The sequence below is a fragment of the Zonotrichia leucophrys genome, chromosome 15 (assembly GCF_028769735.1).
Source record: "Zonotrichia leucophrys gambelii isolate GWCS_2022_RI chromosome 15, RI_Zleu_2.0, whole genome shotgun sequence".
Classification (NCBI taxonomy): domain Eukaryota; kingdom Metazoa; phylum Chordata; class Aves; order Passeriformes; family Passerellidae; genus Zonotrichia; species Zonotrichia leucophrys.
In genome coordinates this window covers 8,792,015-8,810,186 of record NC_088185.1, presented here as the reverse complement: position 1 = coordinate 8,810,186, position 18,172 = coordinate 8,792,015, and the positions used below count along the sequence as shown (strand labels likewise).

The 18,172-nt window shown below is 42.1% G+C and overlaps 1 protein-coding gene across 3 annotated transcripts in view; it reads right to left on the bottom strand.

The window, feature by feature from the left end:
* MED13L (mediator complex subunit 13L) overlaps nucleotides 1-18,172 on the bottom strand; it is a 167,425-nt gene that overhangs the window by 49,012 nt on the left and 100,241 nt on the right. The window contains exon 1 of one of the 3 annotated variants that reach the window (XM_064726642.1): nucleotides 5,729-5,852. The exons of 1 other annotated variant lie outside the window; for it this stretch is intronic. Coding sequence is in view for 1 of the 2 variants with exons in the window: in XM_064726641.1 (XP_064582711.1) it covers nucleotides 1,948-1,982 (35 nt within the window). In the remaining variant the exon portion in view is untranslated. Of the gene's footprint in view, nucleotides 1-1,947; nucleotides 2,067-5,728; nucleotides 5,853-18,172 lie in introns of those variants that run through there. One more of the 3 variants, XM_064726641.1, reaches the window with a different exon arrangement.

The window sequence follows — 18,172 nt, the reverse complement described above, 5'->3', positions numbered from 1 at the left end:
AAAGATCTGTGCCCTTTTACAGGTACTTTTTCTCTGTAACACAGAAAAATCAAGCCTTCACTTTGGCACCTAATCACCTGCAGCTGACATTAGCTGTCTTTCAGGTGCTTCCTCTGGGACCTTAATTACCTCAAATAACTTTTGAGATGTCTAAAAATGTAGCTGAATACCTTGGCAATGTAATATTTAGGGCTTCCCATAAACTTTATGAATGCCAATTCCTTAGTTACTATAAATGACTTAAAGAAAACATTACATTTACTTACATATAAAAAAATCAGATGAGGATTATAAAAACTCAACTACATTTAAAGTCCACAACATTGGCAGAGAAAGGGAACAACTGATGGATTGGGGTGTTGTTTCCATTTTTTGGGAGGTTTGGATAAATACCCAGTGGAACCTGTTCTGCTTTCAAACTGTACATGAAAACAATGCCAAGATACTGCAACTCCTAACAGAGTTTGGAATGTATGTACTAATGTATATCTTGTATAAAGTTAAACTGCCCCCTACAGACTTCAAAATATACCACAAATGTAAAATCAAACTGGAAATCAAACTGCCAGTAACAATTACTTTGGGGTTTGGGGAAGAAGATCCTACAAAAAAACTAATTGAACACAACTGATTCTTTTTCTTACTAGAGGGATATTAAAACAATAGTTCTATGGTATGAATTTTGTCCTTATTATTTTAAGGACTTAAAACCATTCCCTGAAAACCCCTTGCTGCCATGCAGTGCACAGCGTCTAAGCTTGCTTTATCCCAAACATTGCAATCTCCTGACACACCTGGAAAGTGCAGTTGGGAGCCAGATGCCTGGACTGACCTAAAGGCTCCTTAGAAAAACACAGTGAAAATTTAAGAATCCTGTATTTGTACATATCCATCCTATTTTCAGGGCTGAGCATTTTTTAAATATTTATTTCTCCACAGAGGAGCTAGAGCTGCCATGCTCTGCCCTCCAGGCTGCAGACAACTTCTTCTTTCTCCTTTACTTTGTAAGCAATTGTCCACAAAGCCACTGACTGTGTATGATTAATTGCATTTTCTGACCAATAAATTGTACAGCTGCTTAAATTCTCCTCAAAGTTAAGTCTGGGATCTGAAAGCCCTCAAATCACAGTTACCCCAAAATAGCTTCATCAAGTCTGATGTCAGAAAAGAGGCAGCAGCAAGGCACAGGCATTAGGAAAACTGTCAAATCACTTGGCTTGATGTGGAATACAAAAAAGAGGGCATCAAAAGGCAAATTTGAAACAGAAGAATAAGTGAGAGCAAAATAAAATACTTTCCTTTAAAGTTGCTAAAGCAACAGGACAGGAGCAGGTCACAGTGGGGTTTGGGCAGGAGATGGCAGCACCTGGACACCCCTACAGCCAATAACACTCCAACACCACAGTAAAGTAACAGTCCAGTATGGAAATCACCCCTTCTTAAATCTTCTGGATATTTATTTCCAGAGAAGCCTGAACTTGAAGAAGCTCCCACTGAGGGAGGAGAAGGAAGGCTGCCTGCTTTGGTTTGAGAGAAGGCAGAGCCTCTGTGCCCGTGCCCAGTCAGGCACCCCCTTAGCTGAGGGCAGGGATGCACTCCCAGAGCCTCCAGGGCACACCATGGGCCAGGCAGGAGCTGCAGGGCCCTGCCAGGCCACTGTGGCAGCAGAGGAAGCTTCCCCACACACACCAAGAGAGCAGGGAAGCACCTGGAGCAGCAAACAAAAAAGGCCAGGCCATTTTCTGGCCCTTAGGGGAAATCACAAATTGAGAACCACAACTAAAGCTAAAAGGAAAGCATTCCAGGCATGAGACAATTCCAGAGTGTTCTGGACACCACAGCCTGCCAAGAGCACCCAGCCCCCTCTTCTGTACCAGCATGGGACCCCCACAGCCAGGCTCTCTCTGCTGTGGCCCCAGATCCACACTGAAACATGGAAACACCAACCTGGAGCCTGCTTGGGGCTCCATCACTCCACACATCAGCCCCTGGGAAGCAAGGACTCCCTGTCCCACTGGATCCAGAATCCTCTGTGTGCTGGAGCCAGAACAGGGCTGAGGGCTGACACTGCCCAGCAGCTGGAGCTTGTCCAGGCTAATGAACACCCAGCTGAAACCAATTGGGCAATTATTTCACTGTATCACAGCACCTGAAACAACTTTCCTTCAGGTGAACACACTGCTGGCTCATGAACAAAGGAAACTGATGTCTGCTTATACATCTCTGCCCAAAGTCACCAGTTTTTGTATGGCACACAATAAGAATACAGGAGGCCAAGCTGCAGATTAAATCATTGCTTTGGCAATGACTCCTTGTCTCTTGATTTTGTTATCTCTTTCTCTTCCCCAGCTCAAAGAAATAAAAAGCAGAGCAGGGAACAGAGCATGAGTTCCCAGAACTACCAGATCTTTAATAACAGTATCTATAAGTCCATTTGTTGTCTCACATATTTGGTTGGATTTTTTAAAAATTATGACATGCACAGACAGAAACTCTGTATACATATGAATTGCCTTTAATGTTTTTCCAGTAGTGAAGTAAAGCACGAAGATAACAGTTTCACAATGCAGCAAGCATTTAGATAACATTATCGAAACACTTGCTGTGTTACAGACTTATTGTCTCAACACTGCCTCAGTTGTCACCAGCAAAGCCCTTGCCAAGGCCAACACTCACCTCCCTGACAGGATTCCCTCCCTGATCCCATCTCCAGCAGGGAGATGCATAAATGCATGCACAGGGTGAGCCCCCAGCCTGGGCACACGGGGTTGTTCCTCCAGTGCATCCATCAGTCTGCAGCGTGACAGGGTAAGCACAGCAGCACCTGCACGAGTCCTGGGGAAATGCTGCACATCCCATCAGCCCGTTCTGAGCAGCAATTGCACTGCAGGATCACTTGGAACAGGACCCACACCAAGTCTGTGCTGGAGGCAAGGTCACATCCAGCGTCCATAACCTTCGATGGCAGCACGGCACAAACTGCTCCCATTCCCTGCCCTGCCTCATCCCCGTGTCTCAGGCTGGGAGAGCTCCAGGTTTGGGTTGTTTGGAGATGCAGAACAGGTTTAGCTGTGAGGAAATACCACAGTGCCAGTGCTCCTGCTGAGGAGACAGCACCTTAGGGCAGCACAGCTCCTGCAGGGAGGAACAGGTTCTGCAGCAACACCCATGCTTGCCCTGGAAATACACCCAGAAATAAGAATGTTTTTATGTACTGAAGCAGTGTTCAATATCTGAAATAAAATTCCTGCAGTGAAATCCCAGTGAACATTCCTCCCCTGGCAGAGGGATGGTGAGGGATGCAGTCAGGACTGTACCACACCAAGTACCTCGAGGCACTGAGGATTACTGAGTCCATTATTTGTTACATTTGTGCCACACTTCAGAGCTGTGCTGATTTAGAACTGCAACTATTTTGAATTATTTAAGATGTCAGTACCAAAAAGTGATTCTGCAAGTTTATTATATTCATTATGAATTAAAATTCATTGTGATGAGACTCTGGATCCTGCCCTATTTAAAAAACACAGAAGTTGCTGTGACCATATTTCTACTGTACTACAGGATATAGACTTTAAAATACTATATAAATGCATACCAGAAAAGAAACATGGAAGTTATTAAAGTTATTTTCAGGTTAATGCCAAAACAAACACATATTTTTCACTGGAAATTCTGAGCTTTTTAAGATATATGTCCTTAGAATTCAGGAACTTGCTTATATCTGTACCAGCCTTACCAGGTATTATAAAAACAATAGTACCAGCTGGTGAAAACTACAAAATGGATTATAATTAACTAGAAGATTGTCAGAATGGATGCAATATTTCTTGCTTTAGCATACTCAAAATACCAACACATCAGGAAAAATTGCATATAAAGCTTCTAAAATCCCTGCTGTTATCACCCTCCTGCCATCTCTCTCTCTGTCTGAAGCACTGTGTTTCCACACAGGGTGTGAAATGGGTCCTTTGGAAAATTAATTTCCATGAGAGATCTGATACCCTTTCAAACAAGAATGCAAGCAGATAAGCTCATATATTCAATGTGCCCCATAAGTTATTCATGGCACATGAATAAGTTACATGTTAGTTATATGTGGAATCTCCCCAAAAGCCCTCTTTTTGTGCTGTTAGTCTCAGCATTTCTTAAATACCATCCAGCCCTCAGAACTGTCATGAGCAGTTGTGCTCTGGAGATCAGGACTGAAAAAATCCTTTTGAATATTAATAACCCCAAACTCCAGCACGAGCCTGACGAGCGCTGATGGAGGTTGGCCAAGCAACTATTGCCTTTTATTTCAGCCCAAGGCATAAACTGACCTTTCCTTAACAGCTCGGCCCTGCAAAGTTTAAATGCTGGGTTCCCTTAAATTGAAGCTTTCTGTGGCAGTTTTATCTCAGATAACACAGCTATCAGTTACTCTGGCTCACAACTCCAGCTGGATGGTTGGCTGGCACAGTCTAAATGATTTGTCTGTGGGTCACAGACCCAAAGAGAGTGAAGCTTTGGAAAAAGGCTTCCCTCTACTCCTCATAAAGGGGTAAAAATGTTATCCTTTCTACTAAGGTTTGTGTTGCACACTGGCCATCAGTGAGCAGTTAACTTTACCCAATTAAGTCAGCCCAGTTCTCAGTCTCACACCTGAATTGCAGGAGTTGTGTGTGAAGTCAGTGATGAAATCATGTTCAGCCAAGAAACAAAAAGAGTATTTAGCACTCAGATATGGGGGAGTATCAAACCACATTTATGTTGGGAGCTTCATTTTCATAAATTAATGTTGCTCTAGGAGTAAAGCCACAAGTCATCAGTGATGCCTTAGTAATTGCTTCAGACAATTCCTTACTTTAGTATGTCCTTGTAGCACAGATTCACTCAAAGCTACAGCTGAATTTGTCACCAATATTTGCTCTGTGCTCTACTGGATTCAAAACTGCACATTTAAGAAGAGCATCAACATGGAATACCACAGCAATTTATCTGTAACAAATAATCAAAAAATAACCTAAATTCTGTCTTGATTTATATCACAATTAGTTCTGAAAGATAGAAATTGAATGCATCTGATAGTCTGATTTGGCTTGAAATGGCTTTGATCTCCACAGCCATTTGTCAGAAATGACTGCTGTGAAAGCCCTGTAACCTGAGCGAGCGCTGTGATGTGGATAAGCACTGCTGGGTGTTTTACAGGGCTACTCTGTTATTATGGAGGCAGAGTCTGAAAGGTCACGTTATTTGTTTGTGTAACACACGTGGTGTTCTCACAAATAACAGCTCTGAGTTCCTCAGAAACCAAACATTCCCTCACCTGGGAACACCGAGCTGCAACAACCAGCCGGTGCTCTGCAAACCAGGCTAGGGAGACCTAAAAAATATATATTAAAATATGGGAACAAAACCAGCTGTCAATGCTCTACAAGAACCCTGACCAGCAGGTATGAGGTAGAAGGGGAAATAATATGTGAACATCACATCATTCTCAGACTGCTCCCAGCATGGGGAAGAAAGTGAAGCAGCCACTGACACTTATTTCTGCTTGCATCACATGTTTAAACTAGGAAGGAGTTGTGTGAAGCTTTAAAATTATTTTATCTTAATTCTTTCAAGATAATCAGGTCTACACAAATCCTAAAAATGAAGCTCAAATCAAGATAATCAAATCCTAAAAATGAAGCTTAAAAATAATGAAAACTAAAATGCCATAAAAGAAAAGATACATGTTTCTTACAAGCAAAGAGCCAATTTTCTCCCTGCTTTGTCAGTTAAGCAGCACTGGCACGGTAACAGTGCCCAGTAATTCGCAAGTTACCAGACACCACAATTCATTTGCTCTGTCCCAATTTAAATTCCGGCAGTCTCAGGCACAGGGATGCTCTCCAGACGGGCACACGGGCTCTGTCACCACAGCCAGAGCACAGCCAGGGCGGGTCCTGCCCATGTCTGAGCTACAGAAATAAAGCCCAGCCCAGCCCAGGCTCCTCCTCTGCTCTGCAGGGCAGCACTGCCTTGTTTTTCCTGCCTGCTAATGTAGGTTAATGCACCCTTCTCCCCTTCACCCCGTGGAGGCTGAGCTCTTATCCAAAGCAGCATTATATTAGATTAAGGCCGTTCAGAAAAGAGATTCCTGGAAAAAAGACAGCAAACTGAAGGGGGAAAAGGGCCACATGAGCAATTCTTGTTTTCATTAAGTTCACTCCATATGAAATTAAATTTATTGGTTTCATTCACAAAGCAAGTACATCAACAGGGAGAACTGTGGTTACCCAGGTTGTTCAACAGAGAAATAATAAGAAGAATATTGTTCTCAAAATCTCAAAACTATTAATGCAGTTTTGACTTGTGTTGCTTACTGTGGGCTCCCCAAGGGAAAAGGAGGTGAGTTTTATGTCATAGATTCACACAACCTTTAAAAAGAAATTCAGACTCTCCAGGCATTAAACCCCTGTACCCTCTTTTCAGTGTGAGCAAAGTTTAGTTTTTCTGGCAGGGGAACACCAGCACTGGGAGCTCTCCAGTGAGGAAGCAGCCGTGGGAGCTGGGGACCTCCTGACCATCTCACATTCACTGAGAACTGAAACAGGACTTGAAAGTGCTGCAAGACTTCATCCCCCTCTAAATTAATTTCTTCCCACAAACCAAGTCTTCTGATATCTTTACATGATTATAAATCTATAATAGTAACTCAAGTATTTTCAATTACAGAATACAGAGAGAGGTGAGTCCTGATGGAGAGCTTTAATATTCCCAGGACTCACAGCTGAACCCTTAAATGTGACAGGACAACAGCACTGCTGCAAAATGGAAGGAAATAATGCTCAACTATACCCCGATAAAATTAAACAAAAAGCCAAACGCCCTCACCCCCAAATGACAAACAAAGCCAAGAGCCTAAATCTCTCCAGATTACCTCACACAGCACACCTTGCTCAAGCACCAAGGACTGAGCATAAAATGCCCTTCACACTTCTGTGGAAGAGCACAAGGTTTAATGAGCTACACAGAACCAAGACAAAGTTTTAAGAGCTCTGAACCTCATTTTACAGCATGGTCTCAGAGAAAATTTGTTCTCCTTTGCTGCAAGAGCCTGCAAAGGCTGTAAACACCTCCTAATGCACACAGAAATTTGTGCTGTAAGCCTGCTGCCAGCTGTCCTTTAGGAGGATGGCTGCACAAAATTATTTCACATGCGTCCATTATGCAGCATGATCACAATTAATGGAATAAATTTTATGATTCAAAACAAATTAAGCAACATGTAGAAAATTCTAAAACCATGAAAAATGCATTAATTTATTCATTGCCATGCATTTGTGATCTTTCCACTTTTGGAGTACGGTTTAATTGACTAGTTTAGAGTCCAATTAATCCCTTTACATTTAAGTCAATCACTGAATCCTCTCCAAATAATTTAGCTCCTACATGCTGCCTCCCATTTGATGTCCCTGGAGAGTGACTGCAGTTGAAACAGGTGGCACACAAATCACACTTAGGAATGGAGAAAGAACTGCACTAGCAGGGATACAAGGCATTAAAGATGCACCATTCAGTCAAGCACGTTCACTCCCTGATCTCCACTACTCCAGCTCCCAGTCACGTCCTGAATGTTTGGGGGGCTTTAAATGACAACTGCAGGTCACACATAATTATTTTAATTTTTGTTACTTTCTAGTCCTCACCTACCTACTGCTCCTCTCTTCATTTTTTTTACAAGGCACAGGGAAATAATTCAGTGTCAAGGATGGGGAGAGAAGGATTTGTCACCAAGGGAATCATTCCTCAGGAGGGGAACAGAGGTACTGGGCACCAAACCAGTGACCTCCAGCACCACAATCTTAAGAGGAGAGAAAAATCCCAACATATTGAGGGGTTTTTGCCTATTAAAACCATTCACAATCTCATCAATATTGAAATGGGACAGGACATTTTATTGTCTCACAAAATAACACCTTAAAAAGTGTCAAAATGAAGGTAGAATTTCTCTATTTAAAAAAATAAATCTGAAAATGAAGCAGGGACTTCATCCCTTCTATAAGGTGCTCAACCAAGAAAAAAAGCTTGAAAAGAAAAATTATTTCAAATAAGCTAAAACCAGCTCCTGAAACCACATTAAGCTCAAGTAGAAATGAAAGTATTATTTTTGCACATAAATCCAAAGCTTATTGCATTTTAAACATTTACATAGACACATAATAAACAAATTATGTGAAACCTGAAGAAAGTATGTTCCAACAACACAATTCATGAAAAATCATGAGAAGGAAAAATAATTATTCTCGTATCAAATGTAAGATTTTGTGTTTTCAGTTCCACCAAGTAATCTTACAATATAAATTATTTTCTGCCTCATTTTCTTCTTGAATGAAGAACAAGTTTCTGTCAGAAAATGAAAAGAAAAAACCCCAACCCCATCAGTGCAGAAAACACTTTGAAAAGTATTTTACAGAAATGCCTGAAATAGCAATTCTGTGTCTTGGCAGGACTGAAACTCCACCCAAGTGAGTGAAGCAGAGCCCTGGTGGGCAGCACCCACCCACCGTGGGCACAGGCACAGAGCGAGCCCAGAGAAAGGGAAAGCAGCACCTCTGTCCATGCCCCACCTCCTGCAGCTCCTGATTTCTCCCTTCTGAGACCCGGGGGAGCTTTGAGCAGCCTCAGTGGGCTCAGCCCCTGCCAGCCCAGCTCTGTGCCCTGGCCTGTGCTGCCAGAGTGCTGACTCAGCATCTCTGCCAGCCCAAACAATTCCTGAGGCAGGAATGTGCTGCAGCCCAGCTTTGTGCTCAGCTCTCACCCACAGACACAACTCAATGCTTCAGACTTTCAGGCTTCTTCTGTGGTGCTGCCCGTGCTGGTGGCACAGGTTTGTGTGATGTTCAGAACGATTTTGACCCAAACATGGATATAAAATTAAACAAATTGCTCTAAAAGCTGGATTAACCTATTAATTGCCAGGCAGAAATGCCACTGCTCTGCCATGGGTAATGCTGAGCATCAGTGCAAACCCACAGACAGCATGCAGGGGAAAAAACCACACAGCTTGCCCTGATCTCCCAACCTGACCTGATCTCAGCAGACTCAGCACTGGAAGGGAATGTACCCACAAGGAAAAGCTGAGCTCCATGAACTCAGCTGTTGAAAGGTAAAGCAGCCATGCTTACATGGACTCCACAGTGTTCAAACTCTTCACAAAACTTAGCTCTGACAACCCCTAAAACATCATTATTTCTAACACGTGACAGATTTGGCAGGATTTTCCTCAAGGTCAGACATTCTCTTCAGGCTTTCAATTAAATACTGTTAATTTTTGACTGAAGTATAGGGTGAAGGAAAAGCAAATAACCTCTTCCAGTTCTGGTTCTTCCACCCTCAACCTGGTCACTTGACAGGCTGCCAAAATTTCTGGACATTCAAACTCCAGTGTGTGCTACAGCTATGACAGCTACCATCCTATTCCTGAAGGATCCAGGAACAGAGACAACAGGATTTAGAGTGAAGATGGGAGAAGGGAAATGAGTCAGACTGAAATCACAGTGATATCCCTCAGTGTAGTCTGCACCTTCAGGGTCCAAATTTTTCCTGTGTAGCCCAGAGAAACTGTCTCACACTACAATTAATAAATGGAACCACAAGAAAAGGAATTTTATATCCATTTCCTCTCCTCTTTTTTAACATCTCCAAGAGTCTCTGGTGGCTCTTCAAATGTCTCTGTGTTGGCACATTCTCCTCTCTGCTGTGGACAACTGTTCTGTGCCACGTGCAGCCTTACCCCATCCTCAATCTGCTCTGCAGGGAGATCCACCAGCCCTGAGCTGCACCCACCTCTGCTCCAAAGGGAACACAGCTGAGAGCAGAAAACAGAAATTCTCTGGTAACACTGAATAGCTCTCTTTCACCCCAGGCACCTGAAGACAGGCAGAGTCTTCACAATATTGTGTTTAGCTGACCTGTGAAAGAGGAGGTGGCTTCCTTTTGAAAATATTCTGGTAAATGGTGGGACTGGTCACCAGCCTGATCCCTATCAGGAAACACGAGCAGGTTTGGAGGGTGTGAGCACAATAGGCTGCAAAATCTCAGCACTGTTCCCACAGAGATGTCAGGCCTCTGCACACAGGCCTGGCTCAGGCTCCCTTGTTTCAGCACAATCAGCTGCTGCAGGAAATGCATTGACAATTCCACAAAAAGGGACCTGTAAATGCAGGTGAGCAGGAGAGCAGAGAGGAAAGCCAGAGTGAAGGTTATTCATAGTGCATGGTCTTTTGTGTGGAATTGGTTGCAAATGCTAAGATTGAAGATGAATGAAGTAAAAAACATGCAAATTATTCCCCTTTTTTCCCCAGTAGCCAGGCTGCCCACCCAATCTACCCATCAGCAAAACAAAAGCCTTCTTTGTTGATGCTCAGTGACTTATTGAAAACTCCCAGTGTAAAATGAGACGTTTCAGGTGCTGCAGAAGGTCTGGAGAAGCAGAGATACCATCATTTACTGGTGGCAGTGGTTACATCACACAAAAAGGTACCACTGAGGTCCTTTATTCTGTCTCAGAAAGTTCCCTGACCTCACTGCCCTGGAAACAGCAGAACTGGCCTAGGGACATGTCCTCACCAAGAGAATGGCAGCAAGGGCAAGGCCACACTTGCATTTCATTCCAGAATTGAAGTCTAACATGTAAGAGGAAATTGTTCCCCCGAAATCAACAAGTTTAATAAAAAATGGCCAAAATACAATGGAATGCTTGAAAGTGCCACAAACATCACCCTAAAGGAGTCTTTTCTTAGCCCTGATTTTCTTTTAAATTATTTTAAAGCAATTAATCAGCAAGAGAAGATTCCCTTAGTAGACCCACTGAGAAAAAAATTCTGAATGGATCTGATTTTCTGGGCAGGCAGAAAACATGACCTGCAAAACAGGCTACCAAGTTAAGGAGACACAGAGCAAAGGAAAATACTAAGCTTGAGGGGAAAAAATCAAGATCCTTATTCTGGAAAGTGGAGTACAGCAGTTTTGTTTGTGGGGGCTTGCTGTGTTTGGGTTTTTTGAGGTATAGGTACTGTGAATGTAGATTCAGAGTAAGTCAAGTGTTTGCTAGAAAGAAAATCACAGGAGTGCTTTACATCCAAGAGCAGGGAACGTGTCATGAGCTATAAAGGATCTGCTGCACTCCTGCTGGGAACTCTGCTTGTTCCACACACCATTCCTACAGTTACATCTTATTTTGTTACTCCCTCAAAGAACAGACTGCAGAAAGCACATCCCTGTAACTGCACCTTCCTCTTTGGCAGGGAAGACAAAATAAACAATCCCACTGTAGCACTTCTTGTGTCACTGATAGAATTGCCTGTTTGTATTTTTAACAGCACTGGCAAAACAGAAATTACAACTGCTCTTAAATAACAATGTAGTCAGCAAGCCCAACAATAGTAAACAAAAGGTTTTGAATGTCTTAATTCAATATTTAGCAATGAAAAACTTACCACATACCTACACAGAGTAGAGAAATGCCACTTTCAACTATAAGTACTTTGCAACTTTCTATATACAGCAATAAATCCACATAATGGAAACATGAGGAAAACTACTACTGCTCCTGGAGGAGAGAAGCTAGAGACAAATCAGTTTAAGGAAAGCACCTGAACAACTGGCTTAAGAAATGTTTTCTAAGAAACAACACATCCTGCTTCAGCAAAGAAAAAAAAAAAAAGAAGGTTCTGTCATTATTCTACATTCAACAAAATGACTGCAAATTAGGAGTCAAAAAGGTAAAACAAAAACAAGACTCTAAAATTTTTCATTAAGTTAAGATGCTACAGTAAGCGATCAAGCAAAATGCCCAAATGGAAGAAAATGGTTTTTTGTTCCCTCTCATCCTGTTTCAAGCACAAAATCCAAAAGCAGATGCAGGAACTCGCTCTTTAGATCCATCCATGGAGTTACATTGATGCTGTCTGACAGCACCAAGGCAGAGATGACGGCACTGGGGCAGGAATCTCTTTAGGATGTGGCCAGCACTGCAGACAGAACACAGACAAGCAGTGAGCAGCCTCCCACAGGGTTTTGCTTCAGCTTGGTTCCCTCTGCAGCACTGGCTGGCAATGCTGAGCAGCTGACAAGGCAGGGGTGGCACCTCTCAGGTGTCTGTGTCCTTGGCACTTACAGGAGACTTCAACATTACCCATGAGAATCAAATTCCTACCCATGGAAGAGAAAAGGCTGAGTACTGAATGAATGAACTCAAAGAATTTCTGCAAAAACAGAGGATTGGCACTTTAATGAGAGAAATGAGAGCCTTGAAGGGTAGGCTGGATGATTAAAAGACTGGGGCTGGGAAAGGAAATTGATTTATATTCTCATCTCATCAATGTAACTTCTGGTCAAACACAACCACTTAGACTTAAATACACAACTCCATCTACATTTCTCAGTGAAATGAAGTTTATTAGGCAACTTCATAAAGTCCACAGAGAAGTCAATGAAGCAAAAACAAACCAAGGAGCAGAACATTTATGATCTGGAGGAAGCAAAAGATCACACACCGTGTCCCAAGTGCAAATGAGCAGAAGCAGCAGTGCAGCAGCCTGAAGTTATTAAATGTTATTGTGTAACAGGATTCAACAGGAATCACTCAAACTTCAAAAAGAAGGGAAGGCCCCCATGCCCAACACAACCCCCCAGCTACATTAACCAGAGGGATCTCACAGCCTCTTGGTACTCCAGTGGCCTCAAGATCCAAGCACCTACATTTCTTATGCATGCTGTGAACTACATCTTCCCTCTTTCACACACTAAGACATTTTTAAGACAGGCTTTCAGAGGAAAAAAATTCCCTGAGTACCAAAGAACACAGTCCTTATGTAAAAATTAGGCGTAAAGTTATCATTCATTAACATTAAAACCCATCAAGTGAGAGGTTTTGTCACACTGGCCAATAATCCCTAAGTGACAGAAGCTGTGAACATTTTCTATTCAGCCAGCCAGCAATTTGCAGCAAGTACCAGCAATGAGACAATTTGTTTCTGTCGGTGCATCTGAATCACACAGAAATTGCTAATATCACATAAAAAGCTGCACTTTTATATTTTACAGAAATGGAACTTTCAGCGGGTACCTGCTGGAGGAAGACGCATTTTCATGACGGAAATGGAATGATGTGTTTGTGAAATTACTTTTGTCACACCATCAGCTTCAAAGGGAGATCTGCATCCAAAATCCAGCAGGAATCTCCTGTTGTTTTACCCCAGCAGGAGTAGGGCATAAGTTCTGTAGTGGCTGGAAACTGTCAGCTAAATGTGCCATGGATCCTTCTACAAGGAAGTTTGAGTGCATAGTGATGGAACATGATATTCTTATTTCAATCACACAAGCAGTCCTGCACCAAGCTTCCAGGGAAGCTGTTCTTTCTGGGACTCCTAATAATATCCAGAGATTCACAAGCAGCTCCTCTCATTCCAGGCTTCTTGTCACTTCTGACTCATTTCACTGATTTCTTCTTGGGAAAAAAGCCCCACAAAAACATCAAGAGAACAAATACAATGACCCAGCTGAAGCTGAGATGAGCATGGAACACTTTGAGAGGCTTTTTAGGTGTAAAAATCCTACCAGAGCACAGCCAGCCCTTGAGAACATTTGCTGATGTAAGGAGCAGAGCTCCAACCTGTCTTCTCCTCACAGAGATAACGATGCTGGCAAAAGCTCCACTGGAAATTAATCTCTATAACCAAGAGTTCCCTTCTTCTGTGAAGGGAGCTTCTCAAGACCTGCTTTAAACTGTTAGAACAGAATACTTTTTGCAAATTTAAGCTACACCAATATGAGACAGGTTTGGTGGTTTTTATTTCTTCATAAACCCCAAGTAGAGAGAGATTTTTCAGTAGTCCTACTTGTTGGGTCACAACAGTCACCATCTGAGGTGGGAAGGGTGAAGTGCTGCTGAAAACAAGACATCTGTCTTAGGGTTTTAAACACCTTGTCAGTAAAAACATACATCCACTGATCCCACATAGTACAGGTGAGCTGTAAGGGTAAGTTCAGCCAAGTGAGAAAATACATTTTCTGGATTCCATACAGCTTCATTTTTTCTTAACCAAACAATACCAAGATTCTCAAAATACCTAAAAACATGTGTCTCATGAGAACTCTGCAGTTAATTGTGTTTTTCCTCACAATTTCTCCTTCTATAACATAAAGGCTGGTGAGAAGTAGTGCAATAGCAATCTAAGCTAGCCCTGAAATTTCCATTTCTAAACCTCTCTCCATAAAGCGGAAAGGATTTCAATTTTCCAGCAGCCATGGGAATTCAGAGGAGCAGGAAGGGGGGGAAATAATTTCAGATAGATGCCAAATTTTATCACACGTGGAAGTCTGAATGAAATCTAAATCTAGGAAAATTATTTAGAAAGAAGAGACAGTATGGTTTTGTATAAAACTACATAGATTCAATACCAAGGTAAGACACTGCCAGCAAATGGCTTTAGCAGGTTCTGTTTTTCTTGTGTTGGGATCAATTCATGAGCTGAGCACAAGGGAAGACTTCCTTCAGGGTTGAAAGGGTAATTTAGTTTCTATGGTCCATTAATTTCTTGGCTTCTTTCCCCAGCCTGCTCATTAGTGTGAAGTGTGGTGACGAGGTTTCGAATATGGAAGTCGAAACAGCACCTACAAAATTTCTTCACACAATGATTGCAAAACATCTATCAGAATCAGCAGAGCTTTGAGATGTTTTGACCTAGAATCCAGACTGGTGGCCTGCATCAATAACCATTCCTACCTTTAAAGATGGCACCAAGTCAGTTAATGACATTATTAATGGCTCCTCACGATTATCCATCAGCGTTTGCTCCAGCAGCCTCCAAACAGACAAACTAGTTTTACTTGAGCTGAATTAGTAACAGATGGAGGAGATGCATTACCCTCAATCACAAGGTTAAACAGATAATTATGAAAAAACAGCCACAAGTCTCTGATATTATCTGATCCTATTAATGGCGCAGGCAACGGAGTAACACGGAGCCCAGCAGAGGAAGCAGGAGAATTATTTAGGTCACTTGAAGAAACAGATTTCTCTCTGATTTCTTTCTTTCCAGAAGCACAGACTGCAAGTGAAGCAGCCAAATTTGGCAGCATGGAGGCAGATAGAAATCTGGGTGTGAGTTCTAGACTCTAAGGAAAAGCTCCCACTCTGCAGCAGCACTTCCCTGGATTAAACACTAACAGGATTTGACCCTTCCATTCCAGAGGGCAGATGAAGAGGTTTATGTTTCATTCTGCTGGCCAGTGTAAGCCAACCCTGCCTTACACCTTTATATTCTCCATTTGTAACACACAAACAAGTGCCATCCCTTTCCACGTGGAATTAAGTTAAAAAAGTATAACAACATTAAAGCATAACCAGAAAAAAATTTAGGATTGTTCCTGATGCTATTGTCACCCTGTACTTCAGGGTGAAGGGTTACCCTTCAGGGTAAGGTTGCTCAATTTCTTTTTGAAACCTGCAGTAATAAAGGTAAAACTCACAAACTAATAATTCTTTTATTAGAGCCCACCTTAAATCTCAATATTTAAAGTAGATTCTCAGCGGAATAAAGGAGAAGTTTGAGTAAAACCAGACATACATTTAAAAAATGTTGAATTCAACTACTTTCTAAGGCTTGGCTGTTTCACTGACAGCACTTGATGCAAGAATATAAACTTCACTAATTCCTGCAAGCCAAGGTGTCCTGCAGGATGCACCATTCCTGACTGCACCCACTCCTGGAGGAGGTGTCTGTTCCCTCTCTGCAGCAGAGCCCGGCCTGTGCTCTCCTCAGGGGAGCTTTCTGTCACTGCCTGCAGGCCAATCCTGTGTCACTGCTCCTACAACACTTCAGTACACCTGACTGTGCAGAGGCAGATATTAAATAAGAACTCTGCACTGGGATAATTTATTTCTTTGGAAAAGAATCAGACTAGGTAGTTCCTTTCTTACTTTCAATAACAAACACTCTCCCAATATTGAAATAGCTGGGGTGGAACAGCTCAGCTCACATTTTTGAACCATTAGAGAATGTTTTCCTAATGCTCCTGTTGAAAGACAAAATTTTAATAAAATCTGTTAAGATTCTTCAGATGCTGCTATCTGTTAAGAAGACTAAGTCAGAGCAAGTAGCAGACAAGAAAAATCTAAATATTGACTTAAAACTATGTTACCTGGCCATAAAATTGACACATAATATTAAGCTTCTAAAAATACAATTAAATATTTGAACTGCTCCTTGAAATGCAAGCTCTATTGTGTGCACTCTGCCAGCAAAGGAATCCCATGGAATCAATTAGAAAAAAGAAATACAACTTGAGGAGACCGTGGCATTTATAAATATACATCCAGAGCTACATACACAGCCATTCCTCAGCAATCTCAAATAATCACCAGGACAAAATCTAAAGGTCACCAGGGGAGTAGGGAGGAAGCAGCAAACTCCCTTCATCCTGTGAGGAAACCCAGCCAAGGTTTTCCGTACACACTGTGTACTTTGGAACTCATGTCATGGTGGGAAGTGTCAAGTTTGCAGAGGTGCATGGTAGCAGATAAATTATCTGGTAGCAGATAAATTAATCCCCAAAATATGTGAATATAAGCATTTAGGACAAGACAGAAGGACAGGAATACACAGTTCCTGTTTCTGAATGTGTTGGTACAGCAGGAGGGGTTTTATTAATACCCATTCAGGATTGCTGAAGGGCTTTGCAAGTGGAAAGTCCAGCAGTGAATTAGGCAGCTTAGATGCTGGCTGAGCCCTCCCATCACACAATCTTCTATCCCAAACACAGCTAACACCTCCCTGAGGATGCAGGCCAAAAGTTGCCCAATTTTAAACAGAGCCATGGTTCCACACTCAGATCAGAAAGCTGGAGGATCCCTGGCAGCAGACTGGGCTGGGAAAATAATCTCTTTGAAGCTGCTCATGAGTTTGGAATGTACAAATGAAGACTGTACCCTAATTCAGCCAGACAGGGAAGGCAGGACATAGCTTTAAACAATCATGTGGTTACAACGGCTTCCCTGGAATGTGATAGTCTGAAATTATGTGCAGCCCAAGTGTTTTTTAAATAAGAACTTGAAGGAATCCAACCCCAGGGAAGGAGGCAGAGCACTCCTAAACCAGCAGGCATCACACAGAGCCCTCAGTACCTGACGGTGCAGCTGAGGCTCCCAGAGTGCAGCTCCCAGCCCTGCTCAGGGCAGAGCTCCCTGCACTGCTGCTGCTGCTGCTGCTCCCTGGGAGCAGCTCAGCCCAGGCCTGGCTCTGAGCACTGCCCTCCCCAGCTCACTTCACTCACAAGGCTTCCCTCAAACCTACTGCTACATTCTTCTATCTCCAAGAAACTCACTTGAAAGACAAAAACTTAAACAGTGGTTAAGTATTCCTTTGCTCTACAATTATTAATATTTTAGGACAAGTCTTCTGTTGTGTTTGGGGTTTGTTTATAGTTGAAAACACCAAGTTTTAGGGTGTACTGGTACAGTAGATCTGTGGTTGGGGTTTTCCAGCCCCAATCTACGCAAGCATAATTTAATTTTTCAACCATACCTTAATAAGGTTTTATAAGTAACCCCAATGGAACTGTTGTCATGAAAAATGAACTAAGAGTGAAGTGTTCACCACATATTGATCTTAAAGTGATTCCATTAGGCTTAGGAAATTTAAATTAATTCTAATTACTGTTATTCAGTTTTTTATAGAAAAAAATCTACAGAAAAAATATTCATGTATTCAGCTACAAAACAGAAAAGAGGCTCTGTATAAGCATTTTTGTTTTTAACTAAAAATATCTGAAAACTATTCTCCTTAACAAAAAATCTAGTTAAAAACAAGAGCAGCAACACATATCTATCTATAGCAATGATGTAATGTGTGTGAATATGCAGCAAGGATCTACAGGCACAGTCCAGCATCCGTAGGCATCACATTTTTGGACTGCTTTTACAGTTTATTTCAGTATAATGGGCCTCTCAACTAATAAACAAAGCAAAAAAACAAGGGGCTGTTAAAAAGATAATCACATGCAGATATGCCATTTGTATTAAGGCAGAACTTGAATCTCATTTGATCAGAGCCATTCTTTGGAGCATGGAAGGAGCCATCTCCTAGCTAGAAAAGCCATTATCACAGGAAATCCTTTGACTTCACTGACAACACAGATA